The 19709-nt window shown below is 33.8% G+C and overlaps 1 protein-coding gene across 2 annotated transcripts in view; it reads right to left on the bottom strand.

The window, feature by feature from the left end:
- Positions 1–19709, bottom strand: part of ZNF654 (zinc finger protein 654) — an 80974-nt gene that overhangs the window by 39237 nt on the left and 22028 nt on the right. For both annotated transcript variants that reach the window (XM_032882216.1, XM_032882218.1), the window contains exon 2: positions 18049–18194. In XM_032882216.1, the coding sequence (XP_032738107.1) occupies positions 18049–18194 (146 nt within the window). The remainder of the gene's footprint in view (positions 1–18048; positions 18195–19709) is intronic.

The following is a 19709-nucleotide window of genomic DNA, read 5'->3' as shown; positions in this document are numbered from 1 at the left end:
AATTATGTGAACATGAAAGAGGAGCCCACATTACAAAAGAGAGATCTGTGCATGCCCCACTATCAGTTACCTCAGTAACAAGGCCCAACTCCATGATAATGATACTAAAATGTTAAAATTACATGCAAAGTAAGAGTAAATAAAAACAAATCTAGCTAGCTCTGCCTTAGGACTTCAGGGAAGTAAACAAGTATTTATGTGGTAGTGAAATCACTAGGGGAAAAAAATCTAGATTATACATAGAAGTAGAAACTTCAAGTTTTAAATCTGTTGTATTTCCCATTGACTGGAATAAAGGATCAACTAAATGTTTAGAGATCAAGTTACCTAACCCTCATGGAAGAAAACTGGATGGTGGAGGGGGAGTCCAGAATAGAACAAAAGAGGACCCCAAAATATACATGGCAGTCTAGAGGAGGGCTGGCAGACGACTGTCCACCCACAGGCTAAATCTGACCCAGTGATAACCTACTGAATAATGCATGATAAGAATAGTTAGCCATATTTAAATTGTTAAAGAAGAAGAGGAGGAAGAGGAAGAAGGGGAAAGGGAAGAAGAAAAGAAAAATCTGGAGTAACTTTTTGTGACAACTAAAAATTATATGAAATTCAAATATCCTGTCAATAAATAAGGTATTATAAGAAAACAACCATACCCATCCATTTACATATTGGCTGCGGCTGCTTGCACACTACAATGACAGAACTGAGTAGTAGTAATAGAAACCTTATGAGCTAAGCCTGAAATATTTACTGTCTGGCCCTTTACTTGCCCATGGTCTACAGCCACAGTGTTTGGGTTTCAATCTCAGTTCCACCACTTTCTTGATATGTAACCCTGGGCAAATCACCTAATGGCTCTGTGCCTCAATTTATTTGTTTATAAAACAGAAAGAATAATAATAACTACCTTTTGGAAAGCACTTAGAACAATCCCTGGCAGTGCTACTGATGCTTGCTAATAATACAATACTGTTAATTTTTATTATTAAGACTGCTATCAAAGTTCTTCCTTCAATAATCTAAGAGGAGGGGCAACTGGGTGGCTCATCAGGTCATGATCCCAGTATCCTGGGATAGAGCCCTATATCAGGCTTCCTGCTCAGCGGGAAGCCTGCTTCTCCCTCTCCAGCTCTCCTGAGCTTGTGTTCCCTCTCGCGCTATTTCTCTCTGTCATAAATAAATATTTTAAAAAATAATAATAATCTAAGAGCAAACACAAGATCTTCACAGATACGTTCTTTGGTATGTACTGTCAATTTTGTTGAAACATAAGACATTAATTTTTCTTCACTTAGATTATGCAGATTTTCAAGATATCTGGCTAAATATCATTGAAGGGTTTCTAAAAATTTATCATTGTATGTCTATATCTGATTTTAATTTTGAATATGTTTAATGTTTAACATTTGTATAATACATTTAATATAATACTTAATATTACCAGTCTATATACTAATCAATTTATAATTAACCTTAGTCCAAGTTATGAGTTAACTAAAGTTCATTTACATAAATTGAAATTATTATTCAAAGTAGAATCACTTAAATGAAATGATTTCTATAAAAACATAAATTATACTGGGACAAATACATGATAAATAGCATGCCTCTGACTTTAAAAAATTATATCATATATAATCATACTTACTTGACTTGCATCAATCAGTATACTGTTATGAGTTTTGCAAGTTTAAATAACTAGAGTACTGGTACAGTCCCTGTTTATGAAACAAACTACATTCTGCCATCAGGATGATTGGGAGTCAGACTATATTTTCTCATCTATTACAAACAGCAATAAGAAGATACCAGGTTTCCTGAAAATCAGATATATATAGTAGATTATCTGGGAGTTATAACAAGAATTACTGTTCTTTTTTGGATCTCTGAAGCATGTACCTAATTTTCATCCTGCAATACACGAATGTGGATTTATGTATTTATCTACCACAGGAAAATTCCACTTAAGTATGATGCTTAACTATCCAAATGCAAGAAATCCACTTACTAATATAGAATACAATGTAGAAAGACAAAGAAATAGAAAACAAAAGCAAGAACTGGAGATACAGGGAATGGAATGTATATGCCTAATTATACTTGCACACAAAAAAAGAGAGAAATGGGATAAAGACAAAAGCAAGATAAGACTTTTTCAAACTGATGAAAAATACCAACCCTCAGATCTAGAAAGCTGAGGAAATACCATAAGGATTAATAAAAATAAGTCTATACCTAGCTAATCACAGTAAACTATAAACCATCAAATAAAAAAAAATGTATAAACAACCACAGAAAAATAGAAACTGCTTTCAGATAGGAAATTTAATTAGCAAGAAGGATCAAGATGAAAATTAGTAAATATATAGGCTACAAATTTTGACACCATGAAGAAATCATCTCATCTGGGCTTTAAAATACAGCAAAAATATGACATACACAGCACTTAAGTTGGAAAGAGAAATTTTAGCATTACTGTTCAGTGTCCATGGACTGGAGGAAGGTAAAGAACACATAAAGTATATATACTTCAATAAGTTAAGCACTGAATTCTCCTTAAGTAATTTAAAAATTTACATACAATAAAAGTACTTGCAAGTTTTTGTGGAGGTAAGCGAGTTTACTATCTAGAAAGCTGAGTATCTAGAAAAACCATGAAACAGCAAGAGCAATGAAAAGGAGCTAGCCAATATGAAAACATTTTGTAAAGCCTCCATAACTGAACCACCACTGTACTGACACGTGAACAAATAGCCTAATGAAACGAAAAATCCAAAAAAGACAAACTGCATGTATAAAGCACGTACAGGACAAAAGCAACATCTCAAATTAGTAGGGAAAAAGTTGATTTCTTCGAATTGGATAGTCAAATGTTCTAAGACAAAATTGATTCTCTCTTGCTTTCAAATTAAGAAAAAATTCAAAGTGGATCAAAACTTAAATATAAAAAATTAAACATTACAAATATCAGGAAAAAAATCCCATACAGACTGATTATAGACAAATCATTTTTCTTTAAATTATTCTTAGCTATGATTCAAGATGCAAGAGCAATAGAGAATACTGACAAATTTTAATTACATTTTTGCATGTCTAACAATACAAACAACATAAGCAAAATCAAAAGATAAATGAAAAAATAATGGTTTGTAAGGATATGCAAACAGATATTCAACTTCACTCACAATAAGAAAAATCCAAATTAAGGGGCACATGGGTGGCTCAGTCAGTTAAGCATCCAACTCTTGGTTTCCACTCGGTTCATGATCTCAGGGTTGTGAGATTGAGCCCCATGTCGGGCTCTGCTCAGTGTGGAGTCTGCTTGTCCCTCTCTCTCTGTCCCTCCCTCTGCTCTTGCTCTCTTGCTCTCTCAAATAAATGAAAAATCTTGAAAGGAAGGAAGGAAGGAAGGAAGGAAGGAAAAGAGAAGAAAAATACATGTTAAAAATATAAATTAAAACTACACTGAAGGATGCCTGGGTGATGCGTCCCAGGTTGAGCTGGTTGAGCATCCAACTCTTGATTTTGGCTCAGGTCCTGATCTCAGGGTCGTAAGATCGAGCCCTGCATTGGGCTCTGCACTCAGCATGGAGTTTGCTAAGGAGTCTCTCTCTTCCCCCTGCCCCTCCTGCTGTGCTCTCTCTTTCTAAAATAAATAAATCTTTTTAAAAAATGTATTAAAATGCCATTTCTCCTTTGTTAGATTAGCAAAAATTTCACACAATATTGATAACATAACATTGGTGAGGTCGAATGTAAACAAGGACTAATTTTGTGGGTGCGAATGCAAAATGGTATTAGCTGTTATAGAAAGAACTTTGGACTACTTAGCAAATTTACCTCACCTATTTATTCTTTGACACAGATTCTAGGAATCCACCCCAAAAATCTACCAGCAAAAACAAACTAACAAAATGCATAGCACTATTTATAACAGGAAAATAAAGGAAACAATCCAAATATATATTAGAAGATATGACTGAATAAATTGGTACATCTACCCAATAGAATACTAGGAGGTATAAACAGGAACTTGAATTAAGTCTTTTTTTTTTTTTTTAAAGGTTTTTACTTATTTGACACAGAGATAGGGAGTACAAGTAGGCAAAGCAGCAGGCAGAGGGAGAGGAGGAAGCAGGCTCCCTGCTGAACAGGGAGCCCGATATGGGGCTCAAACCCAGGACCCTGAGATCATGACCTGAGCGGAAAGCAGCAGCTTAACCAACTGAATCACCCAGGTGCCCCTTGAACTAAATCTTTATCTCCAAAGAGTAATCTCTTTAAGTTAAAAAAAAAAAAAAAAAAGGGTAAAGTGTGTAAGGAGTAAATAAAGTATACATTAAAAGGGCATAGGAGTATGGTTATGTATCTGTTAGTGAATTTTTTTTTTATATAAACATATATTTTTATCCCCAGTGGTACAGGTCTGTGAATCACCAGGTTTACACACTTCACAGCACTCACCATAGCACATACCCTCCCCAATGTCCATAACCCCACCCCCCCATCTTCTGTTAGTGAATTTTGTTTTTCTATCCAACCAACCAACTTCTGTCTTTTTAATAGATTTAGACCATTTACATGTAATACGATTTTTGATGTGCTTGGATTAAAACCTCTTCTCTTCATAATTGTTTTCTATTTGTTCTGTCTGGTTCACTATTGCAGTGACCTCTTCTTCCACCTATTTTTGGACCAAGTGAATTTGTAATTACATTTTATCTCCACTTAGGCATAATATATCCATGCTATATTCCATGTTTTTCAGGATTACCCTAGAATTTACAATATGTATCTTTAACAAGTCCCAGCATGCCTTCAAATATTATGCTGCTTTAGGTATTATAGTAATATTTGTGCTGCTCTTGTCATTCATTTTCATTTTAAATATGCTATAAACAAACAGTGCTTCACTACAGTTCTTGTTTTAAGTCTCGACATTTAGAAAATGACATTTAGAAACTGGCTGCCAGTTTAAGTTTGACTGAGACACAGCTGCATGCATTCTTTTATATATTGTCTATGGCTGCCTTGGTGCTGTAAGCACAGAGTTGAGTAGTTACCACAACCTATAACTGCAGATCTTAAAAAAAAACCCAGCCCTGGGGCGCCTGGGTGGCTCAGTGGGTTGGGGCCTCTGCCTTCTGCTCGGGTCATGGTCTTCGGGTCCTGGGATGGAGCCCCGCGTCAGGCTCTCTGCTGGGGAGCCTGCTTCCCTCTCTCTCTGCCTACTTGTGATCTGTCAGGTAAATAAATAAAATCTTAAAAAAAATAAAATAATAGCTCTTTAAAACAGTATTTGCCAACCTCTGTTTTAGATGGTTACGTTTTACAGTCATTAAAAGTAAGAAAATTCATTTTTATATTTATCTTCAGTTTTTATCATTACCAGCTCTCTTCATTTTTGGGGGTAGATTTTTCTGTCTGGCATCATATCAGTACTATTATCTTTTGATAGTTCAGGTCTTCTGAGAATGAGTAATTTCAGCTTCTGGTTCCCTGAAAACATCTTTAATTTTCCTTCTTGATTGGAGAGTTATTTTTTCTTTCAGCACTTAAAAGACTTCCCTTCATTGTGTTCTGACTGGCATAGTTTCTGCGATGTCTGCTATATTTCTTTAGTCTTCTAAATCAGGTAATGCCTTACTCTTGTGGCCTTCAAAATTTCCTCTCTGATTTTCAGAGTTTGAATTTGATGTATCTAGGTGATCTAGGTGGTAGGCCAAGGTATATATGTTTAAAATTATCCTGGGGCACCTGGGTGGCTCAGTGGGTTAAAGCCTCTGGGATCGAGCCCCGCATCAGGCTCCCTGCTTCTCTCTCTCTCACTCCCCCCGCTTGTGTTCCATCTTTCACTGTTTCTCTGTCTGTCAAATAAATAAATAAAATCTTTTAAAAAAATAAAAAAAAAAGAAAACATAATGATGCTTTCTAAAATAATTTTTGAGAGTGCTTGGCTGGCTCAGTCGGTAGAACATGCAATTCTTGATCTCAGGATTGTGGTTTGAGCCCCACATTGATTACTCAAAAATAAAAATCTTTTTTATTTTTATAAAGAAATTTCCCAAATTTGGTTAAAATCATAAATCCAAAGAACCAAGAAGTTTAAGGTCAATAAACATGAAGGAAACTACACAAGGCAAATTATAAATCAAATTTCTTAAAACCAGGAATAAACTTCAAAAGGTACCAGTAAGAAAATGAAGACAGGCCATAGAGTGGAAGTATTTACTATCACTTATCTGATACTGAATGCATAAACAGAATACAGAAAAAAAAAAAAAATCCTACAACTCAATAAGGCAAAAAAATCCAACTGAAAAATGGGCAGAAGATCTGAACAGACACATTACCAAAGAAGATAAGCAATAGCAAGTAAGTACACAAAAAGACGGCTGCCATCAACAAAACAGCACTGAGGAAATACAAATTAAAGCCAAACTGAGATACCACCACACAACTATTAGAATGGCTATAATAAAAAAGACTAATAATATAAAAAGTGTTAGTGACGTGGAGAAAACTGAAACTGCCCCCAGACAGCTGGTTAGAACTTCAAATGGTATAATCACTTTGGACACAGTTTGGCAGTTCTATGTTGAACATAACTTGTAACATCCATTCCTAGGTAGCTCCTCAAGAGAAATAAAAACATCTATCCACACAAGACTTAATAATACACAAATGTTCGAAGCCAAAAATTGGAAACAATCCAAATATCCATCAACTGATGAATGCATAAACAAAATGTACTGTATCCATACAGTGAAGTAGTATTCAGCACAAAAAGGAAGGAGCTCCTGGTAAGTGTCAGAACATGGATGAACCTCAAAAACATTATTCTAAGTGAAAGAAATCATCTCTAAAAGCCTATATATTGTGTCATATTGTCTGTATGAAATGTCCAGAAATAACAACTCTATTGAGATACAAAATAGATCATGGGTTGCCTTGGGCTGAGGAGGGGACTGGGGATTGGCTGTAAATGAGCAAGAGGGAACTTTCTGGTGTGATGAAAATGTAAAACTGGACTATGATGATAACTGCACAACTCTATACATTTACTAAAAATTATCAAATTATACACCTAACAAAGCATGAATAATATGAAATTTTTATCTCAATAAAGCTTAAAAAAAAAGATCAGTTACCTAGAAATGGGTTAAGGAGTGGGGATGTACAGAGAAAACAAGACTGATGATATGCTGATAAATGTTGAAACTGGTGATGGACAGGACAGTTCATTATAATATTCCTTCTACTTGTTAATAGGTTTGACAATTGTCATTAATTAAAAAAATTTTAAAATCACATATTGACAAAGGTATAGGGAAAAAGGTACTCTTAAACTGCTGGCAGCAAAAGAAACAGTTGATGAAACCAAAAGACAACCTACAGAACGGGAGAAAATATCTGCAAATGTCTTATCAGATAAAGGGCAAGTATCTAAAATCTATAAAGAACTTATCAAACTCCACACCATTTCTCTAACTTCTTTCAGTTAGCAAAATGCCTTCAAGGTCCATCCATGTTGACACAAATAACGTGATACCTTCTTTTTTTGTGGTATATATTTGAGATACATACATTTTATGTAAGATATATATATATATATATATATATCAATCACATATTCTTTACCCATTTATCCATCTATGGGTGCTAAGGTTCTTTCCATGTCTCAGCTACTGTAAGTAATGCTATAATGAACTTGGGTAACAGTATCTTTGCAAGATATTGGTTTTACTTTCTTTGGATAAATACCCAGAAGAATTGCTAGATCATAGAGTAGTTCTACTCTCAGTTCTCTGAGGTACATACAACACACCTTTTTTCATAGTGGCTGCAACAATTTACATTCCCACCAACAGTGCACAAGAGTTCCATTTTCTCACATCCCTACCAACACTTATTTCTTGTATTTTTGATACTAGCCATTCTAACAAGTGTGAGGTGGTGACTCATTGTGATCTGATTTGCATTTCCCTGAAGATTAGTGATGAGCATCTTTTCATATACATGCTAGCCAAATGTACTATCTTCTTTGGGAAAATGTCTATTCAGATTCTCTGCCCATTTTTTAATTAGACTTTTTTTTTTTTTTTATACTATTGAGTTATATGAATTCTTTGTATCTTTGGGGGTATTAACCACCTCATCAGATACATGATTTGCAAATATTTTCTCCCATCTAATAGGCTGCTTTTCATTTTGTTGGTAGTTTCCTTTGTTGTGCCTAAGCTTTTTAGTTTGATGTAAGCCCCCTTGTTTATTGTGCTTTTGATGCCTTTGCTTTTGGTGTCAAATCCAAAACTATCACTACCAAGCCTAATGTTAAGGACCTTAGCACCTACATTTTCTACTGGGAGTTTTATGCTTTAAGTCTTAAGGTCAAGTCTTCAACCCATCTTGAGTTGATTTTTGTGTATGGTGTAAGACAGGGGTCTAGTTCCATTCCTTTGCATGTGGCTATCCCGTTTTCGCAGCACCATTTATTAAAGAGCCAGTCCATTCCCCAATATATAATCTTGGCTCCTTTGATGTAAATTAACTGACCACATATGCATGAATTTATTTGGGGGCTCTCTATTCTGTTACGTTAATCTATGTATTTGGTTTTATACCAATACCATACTGTTGTTGTTGTTGTTTTTTAAATACCATACTGTTTTGATTACTACAGCTTTGTAATATAGTTTGAATTCAGGTCAAATGATGCCTCCAGCTTTTTTCTTCCTTCTCAAGATTACCTTGGCTATTTGGAATTTTCTGTGGTTAGATTAAAATCTTAGGAATTATCTGTGCTATTTCTGTGAAAAAAATGCCGTTGGATTTTTGATAGAGATTGCACTAAATCTGTAGATTGCTTTGGGTGGTAATGGACATTTTAACAACATTAATTCTTCCAATCCATGAGCATGGAATATCTTTCCATTTATTTGTGTCTTCTTCAATTTCTTTCATTAGTGCCATGTAGTTTTCAGTATACAGGTCTTTCATTTCCTTGGTGAAACAAACTTATTCTTTTTGATATAGCTATAAATAGGACTGTTTTTTGAATTTCTCTGGCAGTGCATTATTAGCACACAGAAATGTAACATTTTTATACACTGATTTTGGGTCTTGCAAATTTATTGACTTTTTTTTTTTTTTACTATTTCTAACAGGTTTCTTTATAGTTTCCAATCAAAATACCCTATAATCTGCCAATAGAGACAGTTTTACTTCTTTTCTGTTTGGAAGACTTTTTTTTTTTTCCCCCCCATGATTGCTCTGGCATGGACTTCCATTACTATATGAATACAAGTGGCAAGAATGGGCATCCTTAGAGGGAAAACTTTCAGCTTTTCACCACTGAGTGTAAGTTAACTGTGGGCCTGTGATAAATGTGGCATTTATGATGTTGATGAATGTTCCCTCTATACCCACTTTGTTAAGAGTTTTTATCATAAATGGATATTCAACTTTGTTAAATCATTTCCTGCATCTATTGAGAGGATCATAATGATTTTTATCCTTTATTTTGTTAATGCAGTGTATCACAATTGATTTGTGAATGCCTGAACCATTTTGCATCCCCTGAAAAACCCCACTTAATCACAGTGCATGATCCTTTTAATGGGCTGTTGTATTCAGTTTACTGATATTTTGTTGACTATTTTTCTAGTGTGTCCTCAGTGTCTTCAGGGACACTGACCTGTAATTTTTCTTTTATTGTGGTGTCCCTGTCTGGTTTTGGTATCCAAGTAATGCTGGCCTTGTAAAATGAGTTTGGAAGTATTCCCACCTCTTCAATTTTTTCAAAGAGTTTGTAAAGGATTGATATTAATTCTTCTTTGAATATTGGCTGGAATTCACAGGTGAAATCGTCTGGTCCTGGACTTTCGTTTGTTGGGAGGTTTCTGAATACTGAGTCAATCTCCTTTCTAGTAATTAGTCTGTTCAGGTTTCTATTTCTTCATGATGCAGTCTTGGTAGATTGTGTGCTTCTAGGAATTTATGTTTCTTTTAGGTTGTCAAATTTGATGGTGTATAACTGTACATAGTAGTCTCTTACCTTTTGTATTTCTGTGGTATCAGTTGTACTATCTTCTATTTCTGATTTTGAGTCTTCTTTTTCTGTTGATGAATCTAGATAAAGGTTTCTCAATTTTATTTCTCTTTGCAAAGAACCAGCTCTCAGTTTTATCGATCTTTTCTTTTGGTTAGTCGTTCATTTCCATTCTGATCTTTATTTATTTCCTTCTATTAACTTTGGGCTTCATTTGTTCTTTTTTTCCTAGTTCCTTGGAATGTAAAGTTAGGTTATTTATTTGAGCTCTTTCCTGCTTAAGTAGGCATTTATCCTCATGAACTTTCCTTTTAGCACTGCTTTTGCTGCATCCTGTAAGTTTTGGTATGTTGTATATATATCTATTTTCATTTGTCTAAAGGTTGTTTTGGTTTCTCTTTCACTTCTTTTTTGACCCATTTATTCAATAGAATGCTGTTTAATCTTCACATATTGGTAGTTTTTCTAGTTTTCTTGTTGTAATTGATTTATTTTTATGCCTCTATGGTCAGAAAAGATGCTTAATATTATTTCAATCTTCTTAAATGTATTAAGACCTTTTTGTGGCCTAATAAATGATCTATCCTGTGCACATGAGAAGAATGTATATTGTTTCTTTTGGATAGAATATTCTGTATATGTCTGTTTAGTCCATCAGGTCTAATGTGTTAAGGCCAATGTTTCCTTGTTTTTTTATCTGCATGATCTTAACTACTGATGAAAGTGGGATATTAAAGTTTCCTACTATTATTATATTGCTGTCTATTTCTCCCTTTAGATCTCTTAATATTTGCTTTTATGTAATTTAGGTGCATCTAAAGGAATGTTCTTAAGATTTCTGTGTAAGGAGCAATGGGCAAAACTTTGTCATTTTTCCAACAATTTCAGAAGCATTCCTTTTTTCTTCTTCTTCTTATTTTATTCCACTATTATGATCCAGCTTTACAGACCAAAGCTATCAGGAGGAAGGGAGGAAAAGTTGAAAGGTTCAAATCTATAGTTTTTCAGGAATCCGGCTTAGCCCAAAATAAAGACATTCAAATTCAGAAAAACTCAAACATGTATTTACACCATTCATAGTGACTATATACATCTTCTTCTAAAGAATAAATAATCTTTCCTAATAGCAGTGAAATAGTAACAGCTTTTAGTCTACTGCTTTTTCTTTAGTTTTTGTGTATCTCAACTGACCAAGAATTATCAAGCCTTCCTTCAATTATATTCAAAAAGCCATAAATACCATGCTATAAAACTATACATATATATACCTTTAGGTTGTGATATATACCAACACAGATGGGAATAGGTCCTCACCTGATCACTTTTCATCTCTGTCAACATAAATATACTAGTTAATAATCCCTCTCTATCTCTGCCAAGTCTCAACTGCTTCATACCAAAATTAACAAATGGAGCAATACAGGCCAAAATTATAAGGAAAAATGATTCTAGGCACTACTAGCACCAAATGAAATGCTGAGTTTCTAAACATAGCCAGTATAAACAAATACATGCAGGTTTGTCTAATGTTGACTTTAGCTACAACAAATCCTGAAAACAAAACATACTAATGTAAAGGCAAAGAAAAACAAAGCAATGCCAAGGGAATTTAGTATGGGAATTAAATTAAGACCGCCAATTGCTACAAAAAGGAAATCATTTCTTTTTTTAGTTATTTAATTAATTTTTAAGTAGGCTCCATGCCCAGTGTGGGGCTTGAACTCATGACCCTGAGACTGAGTCACATGCTCTACCAACTGAGCCAACCAGGCGCTCCAGAAATCATTTCTTTAAAGAGAGAAAACAAGGAAACAGGCTAGCCAGCCTAGATTTCTCTCTAAAATAAATGAGATCACCTGCCACAAATGATTAGTAAAGATAACAGATATAAAACTGGAGAAGGTTTTGAGTAAGTGTTGGTCAAAATAATAAAAAATCAAGAAGCAAAAAGAGTGCTACATGTTGCAGACAAAGAATATATGGATGGGGCCATAAGATAAACACATTTGGTGGGGTTTGGCCCTACCCCCAAAATCAGCCCTTTATAATTATCCTTTCTTCCTTTAATTTCTAGGCTATTTCTATTTCCTAAGTTAGTTGAAGCCTAGACCTAAGTTATATACAACCAATTAAACCTGGTTAAATAGAAGATAGGCACAAATTCTGTTTCAAATATAAACCAATTCAGCAATATAGTCAGAAAGGGTTACTGATCTATCACTACATGTGTGGCCTAACATATGAATGTCTAGCCACTCTAAATGAGACACTGATTATACCCATTTAATTCCATGAAACAGAAGGCTTTTTGGTCTTCTCTTACAGGCAACTTGGCATATTAAGGTATATATTTTTAGTATTTGACACTACACATAATAAGCACTACTAGTTAAACTAGTTCCCTCTCCAGTGGATCATACAGATCTTTGTGGACCTAATGGCTCCCAGGCAAATATGCACTTTCCATCATGGAACCCTGTGTGGAATGCTAAAATCTATGAACATTTACTTTCTGTTGGGCTAAAGGTGGCTGAGAAGGCAGCATTGAAGTTTGCTTTTATTTTATATAAAACTGGTAAAGTCTAAGTTCTCTGCCTAAAGATCCACTTAGTTTCAGGGTGTTTGGCTCAGTTTTACCAGTAAAACAGAAACCAGTATTTAACCAATTTAAAATAAGACAACAACAGGGGGGAAAAAAAACTTAACTCAGATTTACAAAAGTCCCCTACACCAGCTCAGGCCTAAGTTTTCTTATCTATAAAAGAGATTTAACCTGAGGTCCTTTTTAGTGCAAATACATAAACACACAGCTAAATCTTCATTTCTTTAGAAAATATGCTTATAAAAAGAGTCAACCTAGGTAAAATCATAATTAGCCAACTTAAGACTGTTCTCTCCGTGATTATATTCGTTGCCACAAAATTAAAAAAAAAACCTCAAGTATAAATAAAAACAGAATCCATCTTCCTTCCCTGTCAATAAGACCTTCATAAAACTGTAGTTTTTGTGGTCTCCCAGTTTATAGAAGGCACATCCTCACATATGTATAATTTATAAGATGGAACAGGCTTTTATGAAGATGGATATATGGACCAGATAATACTGCCACAGAATATAGTAACTTATATGTTTAACATATGTTTTATACACACACTCTCACAACATATATATTTATATAAAACAAAATCTCGTAGGTATTACTTAACTCTTTAGTTCACCTATAACTTTTTAGTATGTCAAGGGAATAAAAAACATTACGTACATGATACAGATCACAAACAAGAATTCAACAAACAGATATGAATATAATGAAATCCATTAATATCCTGACATCTTGTCCAGTCACCTTGTACATTCTATTTGCCATCCCTGGGAGGCTCTTCTGCTCCTTCATCTAATTGTTATCATTCGTTCGGAGTTCAGCTCGAGTTGTTAGCTTACCCAGCAAATTTTCCCTGACCTCCCAGACCAAGTCAAGCCCCTATTATACTCTCTCATGGTACCCTGTAATTCCTTCATAATTATAATTACATAATAGTGTGACTGCTTATTTAATATTTTTTAGCTTTGTAAGGTCTTTAAGAACAAGAATTTATCTCTCTTACTTTCTAAAATGTTTAGCCTAGAACCAAGCACAAGAGATTTACTGAATGAATGAATATGGAATTAGAATTTTCCAGTTTATATATTTATTTAAGTAAGTTGAACACTGTTACAGACTCTTTATTCTCTTACTAATATCACCATGTTTTTATTTCCTCATTTTTCTTCTGGTATTACAAATACTTTTGTATTTGTATTTTGTATTTGTATTTGTATCTGGTATTACAAATAACTTTTCTGTTAAAGTAAACTCTAATAATGCAGGAAGTTTTCCTTACAAGAAACATTATTCTTTGACAAACTACTAAGACAGTTTACTTTTTCCCCCTAACACTGTCCATCTCAAGATAAGATTTGCTTCTGCTTAATACGTTACTTTTTTCATTAGCAGTAGTAAAAAAGATAGGAAGCAATGAAACAAAAACTAACAAATTAGTTAAATTAAAAAAATAACAAAGTGCTTCTGAAAACCTTAAAAGCATTTCCCATCATAACATGAATGTTAACAAAGCTTATATAGGTGAAAGGTGGGGGAAAATGAAAACAGGCACTGAAACAAGATTAATACATCTTGCTTACAAATAATGTACTTCTTTTAATACTTATTTTATTTTCCTCAGAAATCATTAGAAAATAACTAAAACTATTTTGGTAGTTTTCAAAATGACACATAAAATTATTATTTGTAGTGGATATCTGTTATGTTTGTTTACCTAGCAGCTCTGTTTCACACTACCTCATTTACTTCTTGAGGGAACCCCTTACCCCTCCAACATATCTGTGGTTCTCACTGGGCTGTCAATTTAGTATCCTTATTCCCCCCAGCCATGGGGTGAGCTGATCGTCAGACTGAGCCAAAAATTTTACTGCAGAACTGTCAGGATCCCTGAGTGAATGAGGATAAGAAAGGGGGAGAATGGTTCTAGGTGATATTTTATTCTCTGGATTTAGAAAATCCTGAAACTAGTTCTAGTCCTTGCGGTTCCACGGTGTAGTCATCTAATAAATCCCCCATACCCTTCTTTTTTGCTTAAGCTAGCTTGACTCTTTGTCAATTTTAATCAAAAAGTCCTAATACATCTCCCATATTCACTTGGGTATCATAAAAAAATAAAAGAAATATATATTTTCAAATAATACAGTTTTCTTTATACTGCATTGCTCTTACAAATCTATTCTATAAGGTTATATTCTAAACTCTCCTTCCTCCTCCAATTTTTTTTTTTCAGCTTTATTGGGGTATAACTGACAAACAGAAATTGTATATATTTAAGATATACAACTTCATGTTTTGATATACAAGTAACAGTGAAATTATCACTATAATCAAGCTAGTTAACATATCCATCACCTCACACAGTTCTCACCTATAATTTTAAGTATCTACAAATAAACTTGTAAAAAAACACAATGTACATGCACTCTTTTAAATTTTGTATACATATATAAAGCAAAAAAAAATAGTTCATATATATGAAATTAATACATCAAGATTTAAAAAATGCTAACTGTACAGAAAGAATTCAGTCTTCTCTCTCACTAGTGCAACGCCCTAGAATTAACAGCTTTCAAAATTTTTAATAGCTGTTGATAATAAGCTTTGTCAGTACTTCCTTATTTACCAGTTTTAAATATTACCTCTTAACTTCCTACTATGGGAGAAGAGAATTTAACTCCTTACACAACCAATTCTACATTTACATTAGTTATTATTTCCTCTATTATTGATCTTTGTAACTTTACTTACACATTTATGGTTTCATGTACTACTGATACTCCATTTTGTAAAATAAGAATCAAAGGATATTTTTTAGTGACCTTATTCTTTACTTTCAACTTGTAACTTCCATCAAATAATCTTATATTGAATGGTTAATAATTTTTCTGTTCTGTAACTATAATTATTTTTGTACTCTACTAAAAGTTTAAAGCCAGTAAACATCATTTACATTAAGAAAACTATGTAAATAATACTCATTACATATTAAAGTAGTTTGCTATAATTTGTGTTTTTTCCTGTTCATATTACTTTTAATTTTCCTGGAGTATTTAATTCTTTGCCTTTTATCCCTACCTTAAATGGTTCTAAATTCTCAAGGTTACTCTCAAATCTCCGTTTTTACTGAATATTCCCCTCGTAAAGGTGATGTATCAGTTAAGACCTACTTCTTAACAGTGATCCTAGGTCATCTCTTCCCTCTACCTCATGTAAAAAAACTACTATTTTCTAGATCCACTGTCATTTTCTGGATGGAGCACATTCTCTAATAACTTCCTAAAAGAAAGGGTATGTCAACAAGTCAATATTCGATATCCTTACATACCTGGAAATGTTCTAACTCTCACATTTCACTTACAGTTTGGATAAGTATAAATTCCTACATTGAAAATAATTTCTCCTCCAATCTTTCAAGACACTGATTCATTATATTCTACCACCCACAGTTAGTTGTATGAGTTGTATGAAGACTGATACCAATTTGATGTTTGTTCCTTTGTAGGTAACCTAGTTTTTCCTTGCTACAAGGTGTTTGTATCTGTTTTTTCATTCTTGGTATTTTGAAATCACAAAATGATGTATTTAGCTGAAAATCTTTTATATTTACTGTCTTAAGCACTTCTTGAGCTCTTTCAGTCTGGAAGTTCATGACTTTCAGTTCTAGAAAATTCTTGTATTTTTTTCTTTAAAATTTTCCTCCAATATATTTTAAGTCCTTTTTCTGGAACTCCAACTAGTGAGATAATGAACCTCCTACATAAAGGCACCAAATCATTTTTTTTTCCTTTGATACATTCCTTCTCTTTGGTTCTGTTTTACACCCTGGATTATTTCTCCAACTTTACCCTCCAAATTTCCTCCTATAGAACTTTAAATTTTAACCATCATCAGATTTAATTTACACAAACTCATATTTGGTATCTCATTATTCCATTCACATAGCCTGGTATGTTGGTGTTTTAATGTTACACATACCATCTTAACTCTCCCTGAAACTATACGTTATAGATTTTATATTTTTAATTTATTTACTTTTATTCTTTTATTTTCTTCCAAATTTTTCATTATATTTTTTTTCATGTTGAAGGCATTCTTCAACTGTCTCAGGATTCCCGAATCCCCACTAGTTTGTAAGAATAAGGCCATAAACAGATTAACTGGGAGGTCTAGTAGCATGTCTGGACTTTGGTGAATGACAAGTTTTTCTTTAGAGTAGTTAAGTGATTAACTAGCTGTCTCAAAGAGGAAACTTTAAATGCCAGAATGCAAAGGTCGTTGCTCCAAAGTCATTTAATTCTTTAGAGGGGGGAAAAAAGCAACTCTGTTTCCCTACCCCAACTTGGCCTTAGGGTTTGGTGATTGGCCTGAATGGAAAAACTGTAATTAACTCCTTTATCTCCATTCTCCCAAAGTATCTAATTCCCTGCTCTCTATTTCATGCCTTGCATATTCAAATTCTACACCTCTCTAGGATTCTAGGGGCTGGTGGGGGGGGGCGCAGGACAAACTACAAAGATAGACCTTCTATCTTATAAGGCAGAAGATAACTCTGTTTTAATTGCTACAGGTTTTTAAAATGTTTTACAAATAATCAAGTATACATACAAACATAAACATATAAAACAAGAATTTCACTAAATAATACTGATCCTGTAAGAAATTCTCTGGTATTTTCTATTGTATTTCCTAATGCTGATAAATGATTTTACAACATGTTATTGTGATGTGTGATCTGAGGCACACGCACATGCACAAAACAAAAAGTGAAGTTGTGACTTGTTCTGTCATGTTTGTGACCACTCACTCTTCTGTGTTCTCTGCCCTACAAAATTTTTGAAATCTTTCATTCACTGGTGGCTCTTCTCTACTTTATTTTCACTGTATTTCTCTCTTTTATGTCTTTACTATAACTTTAGTAGGATCTGCCAGAGCAAAAATAAATAAATAAATACAAGTGCTCAGGGAAAAAAAAAAACCGGGAAACTCCTGGTTTTTTAATTCTTCTAAAGTATTTTCAAAAACCAGGAGTTTCCTAAGCTCTTTCTGGCCTGATTCAAGATCCCTCTGCTAACTCTGATGGCCTCAATTGCTGTATTTTGGGACTTACCATTAGAGCTAGGGAATTAAAAAAGGAAAGTGATGGTAGTGACCATAAGAATCTATGCAAAAATGCCAATTAACTCTAAAATTAAAAGTAAATTATGGCTATATGTTCAAAGTTAAACCTAAATACTTAAATGAAAAAATGGAAATTTCTTTTTTCACTTCTTTTTTTTTCTTTATAACCATCCAGGGTTTTAGAAATTTCTTTCTGAGGAAGACTTTAGGAAAGGCTCCTTTCACAGAGAAAATAATCAAAACCCAATTCTCATAAGAAGTAAAGAGTACTTACAAAGCAAGGCTACTCAAAACATACTGTACGTGCTCACATTCATCTGGGAATGACGCACTGGCTGATGTAAAACAGCAGAGTGCAGTCTGAAGAACCTGAAGCTGTGGCAAAGGGACCTGCCATCTTCCAGCATAATCTTCCACCACCTGGTAAGGAAAAAATCCAAGAAGTACATTATTACAGAAAATGTTCTCAACATCTTGAGTTTAAAAATTATGATGACACTACTAAATAAAGCATTAGTTTAGTGTGAATACAAATGATTTAGGGGAAAAAAACCTTATTATTTTCCTAGTGTACATCTGAAAATAAAATTAACTATTACCTTTGAAAATGTAGAGAAGAAATATAGGATATGAATAATTATACTGTCCAACTGCCAAATCTTTAATAAACTGTAACAAATGTCCTTCACCTCCCATATCCAGCCTTTGTCAAAACATCAATTATCAAAGATTAAAATAGCTAGGCAGTAGAATATAGTAATAAAGAAAATTAGAAATGAACATGATTATTAGCACTACTATTTATTATAGACTAAATTCTAAGCATTCTGGCACCAATGGGTATTAAAAAGATATAGTGGCATGATGCTCCGATTATAAAAGTTTAAACTGCACAATATGATGGAGTAGAGTCCAGAATATAATTCATCTTGGCTCTGACACTTCACTAGCGTTATGAATTTGGACAGGTCATCTTCCTTCTCTACGCATTAGTTTCCTCACTATAAATAGAGATAATAATGCTTATCTTACAGGTTTACTGTTAAGCTAAATTAGAATAATTTAGGAGTAAGCATTTTAGAACCATCAATTGCTATAAAATGTTACTTATGATTTCTCATATACAAAACTGCAATAATAAAACAATGTATTATATTTTTAAAATACCTCATATTATAGAGGTTGCCAAACTATGGCCTGCAGGCCAAATCTGGCCTGCCACCTGTTTCTGTATAGCCCACAAGCTAAGAATGTATGTTACATTTTTAAATGGTTGAAAAAAAGTATTTTATGATGCCTAAAAATCATATGAAATTCAAATTTCAGTGTCCATAGAGCTTTACTGGAACATAACCAGATTCATCCATTTACTTACTATCTATGGCTGCTTTCCTGCTATAACAACCAGTTACATAGTTATGACAGAAATCATATGGCTCACAAAGCCTAAAATATTTAATATCGGCCCCACTACAGAGAAGGTTTGCCAACTCTGCTTTAAAAGCTGGAAAAAAATAGAATAGAGTACAAAAGCCAAGAACACTCAGAGCTCAAGGACTTTTCATGCTCATCACTTCCTCTTAGGAGACAAATTTTGCATGGGTCTCTTATACTTCTACAGTTTTTAAAAAAAAAAAAAAAAAGGCCGACTACCTTCATCTTTTCAAAGATATTCATAGGCAAAAGCCTTGAAAAATAGAGGTGATGTCTCCCTCTACAGCAGTGAGCCTGTTTACTATTTAGCATAATCACAATGTCATCTCCCTCTGGAAGAAACGACAGGCAGACGTCTGCACTTGTAGACCATTATAAAAGATTAGGGTTCCCTAAGCTTGGGGTTCCTCGGCTATGATGAAAACTCACTGTGAGTGCAGGATCTACCTATGCCACTTACGTCACCTTTATGAGAGTTGAGGGGCAAAGGGATCCACCATG

The sequence above is a fragment of the Lontra canadensis genome, unplaced genomic scaffold, assembly GCF_010015895.1.
Source record: "Lontra canadensis isolate GAN:19392208 unplaced genomic scaffold, GSC_riverotter_1.0 scaffold80, whole genome shotgun sequence".
Classification (NCBI taxonomy): domain Eukaryota; kingdom Metazoa; phylum Chordata; class Mammalia; order Carnivora; family Mustelidae; genus Lontra; species Lontra canadensis.
Note: the sequence above shows the minus strand (reverse complement) of the source record. Positions and strands in the feature narration are given on the sequence as shown.